A 7,193-nucleotide genomic window follows, 5' to 3' on the forward strand; every position below is an offset into this window, starting at 1 on the left:
TGTAAGTCTATGAAATGTCATATTGTAAATTGCCCTGTTGTGAAAAAAAAAAAAAAAAAAAAAAAAAAAGGCTATCCTAGTAGGAGTATGAAAGACATTGGTACTGAGGGTGATTTGAAATGTGGGGGACTAGCTCAAGAGTTTTCAAAGGAGAAGATTATTAGTATGTGGCCTACAGACTGTTCTTGTTATACTTTGGTGAAGAATGTGGCTGATTTTTGTCCTAGTCGGAAGACTTACCTGAGGCTAGTATGAAAACATTCCAATTAACTGCATTGACAAAGGAAATCTCAAAAAATCTAAGTTTAGACTTTATCCTGTAGTTTAGTTTCATGAGAAATGTTTTGATCAAGCATAGCAAGTTTAGAGAAGGAAAGTACAAAATGTGTATTTCAAGTAATAAAAGGGCACCAGAAATTACAATGGAACCAAATCCTGTTTGAGGAGATAAACAAATAAAGTGAGTTGTCTGACTAAGCTAAGCTTATTGTTTGCTTAGTTATTGTCTTTATTTGAACTTTTATTCTGGAGTGAACTACAATCTCAAAATGGAAGTCACAGGCTTTTGATCTGAATCTTGAAGAATTGTGGCCATGAAAAGCTTATGCCTAGACATGGTGGTATAGGAGATAGAGAAAAACAGATCTCTGAGTTTGAGGTCAGTGTGGTATAAAGTAAGTTCCAGGTAGAAAAAGCTTAGGTCCAGGCATGTTAGTAAAAACCTTTAATCCTAAAATTCGGGAGACATAGACATTCAGATCCGTGTTCAAGATCAGTTTACAGTGCAAGTTCCAGGACAGCCAAGTTTAGGCAATGAAGGATATAATAGGACAAGTGGTCATGTTCTCGCTCCAGCAAGCAGCAGAACTCAGCATCTTTGGCCATGTGGCTCTGGCTTTAGATTGAAGAGCAGAAGGGCCTACTAGGGCAATTGATACTGGTTATCTGAAGCTAAGAAATTATTGGTTATTAGGAAGAGATCAGCATCACTGAGATGAATCTTCTGGAAAGCACAAAGAAGCTGTGTTTCAGACATAGTTACAGTAGTACCTTGTGCTGCAGCTGGACTTGGCATATATAAGCACCATGCAGGTGGTATAGGTTTTGAAGGTATGAAGGGGTCCTGGAGGATAGCTTGAGAGTTAGCACTACAAGAAGCCAGGGAAAGCCACTGTTGAATGTGAATATTCAGTTGCAGTTGGTGGCCCAGTACTGAAGGGATCAAGCAAAAAATGTTAAGGCTTGGCACCATGAAGGGTGCCTATGAAAGTCTATTAGCAAAACGTAGTTGCAGCTGAAGACACCAGGAAATTGGAGATGTCAATTCCATGAGATGACAACCAAGAATAGCAGCAACAATGGAGTGGAATCAACCACCAGAGCATAGAGTGCTACAGAAGGCAGAGCTGAATAAGTGACCCAAGCTCTTGGTAGAAGCCCAGACCATGTGTGGATTTTAAATATAGGAATAAGAAACTGCAAAGTTGAAGTTGCTAGGAATATAGGAGTTGTGGAATACCTGTAGAGGAACTCTGCTAACTGGGAGTGGAACCAGCCCAAGAGAAAGAAGTCTGTTGCTGTTCAATGCCAGACCTGTCAACAACCATCATCAAGGATGAAAAGAGCTGGAGATCTAAAGAATACTTTGACATCAGTCATAAAGACATAAAGACATAAAGACATGGCGTTTAGAGTTTGTCCAGCAGGTTTTCTGTCTTTCTCTGGTCCAGCATTTCTCACTGTGATGTTTTGGAATGGTAATAAATATTCTGTGGTATTGGAAGTATATGATATGCTTTTTGACAGTTAAGTGATTGTATAAATCTCAGAAGAGACTTTGAACAGTGGACTTTTAACTTTATGGAGACTGTTATAGACTATGTGACTCTTGAAGTTGAATTAAATATATTTTGCATTATGCTATGCTGAGGTATGGCTCACATAGACTCATGTGTTTGAACATGACTCTGGAGGGCCACAAAGTAGTGGACTGAATATGCTTGGCCCATAGGGATTGGTAATGTTAGACAATATGGCTTTGTTGGAGGAAGTACATCACTGGGAGAACTTTGAAGCTCTGCCCAGTGCAGAGGAGTGAGTTTTCTCCTGGCTGCAGACAGATTAAGATGTAGACTCTCAGCTACTCCTGCATCTTGCCTGCCTGGAAGCTGCCATGCTCCTGCCTTGATGATGATGGACTAAACTCCTAAACCTGTTAGCCAGCCCCAAATAAATGTTGTCCTTCATAAGACTAGTCTTAGTCATGGTGTCTCTTCATAGAAATGGAAACCCTAACTAAGACACATGGTCATCTTATGTTGTTTCCAAATAATGATGTCCTGAAAACAGTATGCCCACAATTTATAGATAAGGACAACAAGGTCATTGAGTATAATTAGTATTTCCAAGTCACTATATGTAATGAAGTTGGAATTCAAATCATATTAAGTTTCATAGCATAAAACATGTTCATATGTTAACTTTCAAGAAAAATACATGAAAAGTGAAGGACCAATACCAATGTAAGAATTATTCTTCTTCATGATTTATATTTGGTATTTAAATAATTTGGTCTGAAAGGTACAATGTTACAATTTGATAGAAGAATTAAATGTGGCTTTCTATTGTACTTTAGAATAGCCACTTCTAATAATAGTATATTAGATGTCAGAATAATTATAAGAATGAATTTTGAATCCTCTCACCATAATAGGTTTGGGGTCTGAGGCAAAAACCAGGGGAGGGAGATGGAAGAAGGAAGAAGTCCCTCTAGGGTAGGTGGATCCTGAGCACATGGCCATGAGACCAAGCCAGTTGGAGTAGAAGTAACCCAAGCAAAACCTGGCCAGTCATATCTTGAGACTATTCATAGGCAAAAGACAAAACAGCACAGACAGTTGTATCTGTCCACCCTCTAGTGTTTTTAAATTTATGTATAAATATGAAGGTTTTATGTCTTTTATTTGTGAACTAAATGACCTAAGTGAGAGGACTGATAAAGGCTGTCTCCATGAAAGACTTCAAATTGGCAGTTCAGGAGACTAGGACTAGATCTCTGTTTCCAAGAACTGGGCAAATCCAGGCAAGTCAGTTATTGGGAAAATCCCAGGCCTCGGGCAGCTAATCAGAAGCTGCCCCACTATCAGAAGCTGCCCTGCCACCTAGCCTGAGGCAAAGGCAGTTGGTCAACAACAGTTTCCAGGCTTCCCCAGCAAGTTTTCAGCCCTCACCAACCCTCAGCAATGGTTCTGAAATTTCCTTAGATATAGAGCCAACCAATTAAGAATTCTCGTAATATGCTTTACATTAGAACTGTGAGCTCAGTTGGGTGCCTCCATTTTAGTAAATAGAAGACAACAGCATGCTGCACTTCTGCAGAATAAAATGCTCTTTGCTTTTGCATACTATTTGTATCTTGGGTATCATTCCTCAGTGACTCATGGTGCGGTAGAAACACCCAGATAATATAGTATTTACTGTATGTATATATACACATACATATTTACATATGTATATATGCATATATATGTGAGGGTATATATATATATATATATATATATATATATATATAATGTAATTATAATTTTAAAGTATAAACTGGGTGGTAGTGGCACACACCTTTAATGCTAGCACTCTGGAGACAGAGAGAGGCACATCTCTGTGAGTTCAAGGCCATCCTATTATATAGAGTGAGGTCCAGGTGAGCCAGGGCTTCACAAAGAGAAACCCTGTCTTTAATTAAAACAAAAATGTCAAAAATAAATAAACAAGTAAACAAAATATATTTAAAAATTAAAGAATGCTTTTAAAAAATAAAGGGGAACTTTTTGCTCTGTTAAATATTAATTATTTAATAATCCAAATAAATATATCAGTAAACAGCTACTCATGCTTGAGTTCTTAAAGATGGATATTAAGTTCTATGTTTCATTTAAATTTTCCAGCACAAATCTAACCATAGACCCGAATGTTCAAATGTTTTAAACATCATATTACAAAAATTATGCATTAATAACTCAGTTTTTATTACCTTAGACAGTTTTGTCTTGGATTCAGGTTTATCTTTGGTAACAAAGTCATTAAGGAGACGAGATCGATCATAGTTGGCATGTTCAGATTCATTCAGGTAATCCTTGTCTTTCCCCAGAGCTAAAAAGAAAACAGAGAAAGTTACATTCATTTTTGTCTACCCATTTTACTTCATAAATATGTTAATAATAATCTGTATTTTTTGCAAGTGCCATAATCTCTAATACTCATTTCTAATCTGGACTTAGGAAGAATCAGGAGGGCATCCTCTGCTGACCTCTCGTACTGTTGCCTTCAGGTGGATCAGACATTGTCCAGGACTTGAAGGACATAGCAGGATGCTTGCCCCTGGTGCTTTAAGACATGGGTGTGGTGATGAAGCTGCTACTTGGGGGACAGGGCTGTGCCCATGGTCTATGGTGTCTGTGAATCTGTGTTCACCTTGGAAGGTAGATCTTAGAATCAATCATTGTCTGTAATCAGATCAGAGGCATAAAGCAGGACACGATCGCAGACAAAAGCCTTCACTCTAGCATCCTCTGGTTCCAGTTCCCTGTATTACTAGGAGTGAAGGTTGCTGTCCATTGTCAGTTAGGTACTCAAGAGTATGGCAGCCAAGTTTAGTGTCTCACAGCTGATGCCCAATAAACCCACACGTCTATATGATTCCAAGAGAGTTGACAGAGTGCACCAAGACTTATCCTTGGTGAGGTAGCTATCACAGAGCTGAACTATAGCCAAGAATCCTTCATGGCTGTTGAAGCCAAACAAGTGCCCAGCAGGAAGCCTACAGGCTCTATTTTTGGTGGGAAATACAAAGCAGGAACAGAGGTAGAAGATAGTGCAGGCTGAGTGAGAGGCTATTGCTGCCAAGAAGCTTGGAAAGCACTGAGCAAGAATCCTGGCTACATCAAGCTTTGAAAGACTGGGTTCTGGGTTCATTTCTGAGTTCTGTGTATCTTGGTTATTCTGTACTTTTTTTTTTTTTTTTTTTTTTTTTTTGCTAATATCCACTTATTAGCGAGTACAACAAGCTGAAGGGCCCAAGTGAGGATGTCTCAGTCCCATTGGGAGGGAGAAGAAAGCAATCACACGTGGGGAAGGAGGGACCTGGGAAGAAAATAGGGATGGGAGGGCATAATCTGTATGGGTGGGTAAAAAGGAGTGAAGCTCTGTGGGCCAGGAGAAAGAAAGGAAACAGGCAACCTTGGGAAGTAGGAAGTTGGGAGGAACCCTCCAGAATGTACCAGAGACCTAGGAGGTGAGAGACTCTCAGGACACAAAGGGAGGGACTCTAGATGAAATGCGCTACAGTAGGGAAAGGGAACTTATAGAGTCCTCCTCTAGCAGAAAGATGAGGCATCATGTGAGGGATGCTCCCACAGTCAAAACTATGACTCGCAATTGTTCCTGTCTGAAAGAACAGCAGAGATGGAAATGGAGAAGAGCCTGAGGAAAAGAAGGTTCAGCAACAGCCCCAAAGTGGGATCCAGTTTAGGGGAAGACCCCAAGGTCTGATATTACTGAGGCTATGGAGCACTCACAAAAAGTGACTGTCCTGTGAAAGACCCAACAAGCAGCTAAAAGAGTCAGATGCAAATATTTGCACCCAACCAATGAACAGAAACTGCGGACCCCTGTTGTTGAATTAGGGACAAGCTAGAAGAAGCTGAAGAGGAGGGGAACCCTGTAGGAGGACCAGCAGTCTCAATTAACCTGAATCCCTGAGATCTCTCAGACACTGGATCACCGATAAGACAGCATACACCACCTGATATGAGGCCCCCAACACATATGCAGCAGAGGACTGCATGTCTGAGTTCAGTCAGAGAAGATGCAACTAACCCTCAAGAGACTGGAGGCCCCAAGGAGTTTAGAGGTCTGGTGAGGTGGGGGGTGGGGTGGGGACATCCTCCTGGAGACCAGGGGAAGTGGAGGAGGTATGGGATGTGGAACAGTCAAAGGGTGGACAATGAGGGTAAGAAAATCTGGAGCGTAAAAATAAATAAATAAATAAATAACAGAAATTAATTTTTTTAAAAAAAGCAAAGGAAAAAAAAAAGAAAAAAGAAGTAAAGAAAAAGAAAGAAAAGAAAAAAAGAAAAAAAAAAGATGGGACCAAAATGAGCATCTCTATGAGTACTGTGATGTCACAGAACAGTGATATGTGTTGCAGCTGACAACCTCATGTGGAATCTACAGGATGAAAGCGTTTCTCTGGAAGCAGCATCCTCATCAGGGGTAAGATATGAGTGTGGTGCTAGGAGTGAACTTGTCTCTTTGCCAGTTTTGAAGAGAAGGCTAGGGGATCATATATATCACACCCCTGTACCCCCCTCCTCCCCCCCTCAAGCATCATGTGATGGTCCCTCTGTACCTGCCCTCTTAGGCTAAGGAAGACTGAAGACCCTGAGGGCTCTCCTCCTCCCTGTACTGGCCCATGGCAGGTATGAGGCAGTGTGGGATTCTCAGTGATTTCCTACAATATTGTCCCTCCCCCAGAATGGGAGGACATAACCACCATTCCATAAATTCACACAAAAAAAATTTGACCAGTTAAAAATTTGCATTTTTAGTGTTTCCCAAATTTGATTGAACAAAATATTCACATATTGTCTAGCCAAAGGATATGCTCAAAAACAACCACAAAAAAGGCTGCCCTACTGTTGAAACTGGGAATGACTTCTATGAGAATTCAGTATGTCTATGCTTTTTTTCTGTTTTTTATTGGATATTTTCTTTATTTTTTTAATTAGATATTTTCTTTACTTACATTTCAAATGCTATCCCGAAAGTTCCCTATACCCTCCCCAGGACCCTGCTCCCCTACCCACCCACTCCCACTTCTTGGCCCTGGCGTTACCCTGTGCTGGGTCATATAATGTTTGCAAGACCAAGAGGCCTCTCTTCCCAATGATGGTCGACTAGGCCATCTTCTGTTACATATGCAGCTAGAGACAAGAGCTCTGGGGGTATTGGATAGTTCATATTGTTGTTCGACCTATAGGGTTGCAGCCCCTTCAGCTCTAGGGGCTCCTCCACTGGGGGCCCTGTGTTCCATTCAATAGTTGACTGTGAGCATCCACTTCTGTGTTTGCCAGGCACTGCCATAGCCTCACAAGAGGCCGCTATATCAGGGTCCCTTCAGCAGAATCTTGCTGGCA

At 40.7% G+C, this 7,193-nt stretch overlaps 1 protein-coding gene across 3 annotated transcripts in view; it reads right to left on the bottom strand.

Annotated features, from left to right (window-relative positions):
- The window catches only part of Ano3 (anoctamin 3), a 285,933-nt gene that overhangs the window by 184,636 nt on the left and 94,104 nt on the right, over positions 1 to 7,193 (bottom strand). For all 3 annotated transcript variants that reach the window (XM_029536331.1, XM_029536329.1, XM_029536330.1), the window contains one exon: positions 4,031 to 4,149. In XM_029536331.1, coding sequence (XP_029392191.1) covers positions 4,031 to 4,149 — 119 coding nt within the window. The remainder of the gene's footprint in view (positions 1 to 4,030; positions 4,150 to 7,193) is intronic.

This window comes from Mus pahari, chromosome 3 (assembly GCF_900095145.1).
Source record: "Mus pahari chromosome 3, PAHARI_EIJ_v1.1, whole genome shotgun sequence".
Classification (NCBI taxonomy): Eukaryota; Metazoa; Chordata; class Mammalia; order Rodentia; family Muridae; genus Mus; species Mus pahari.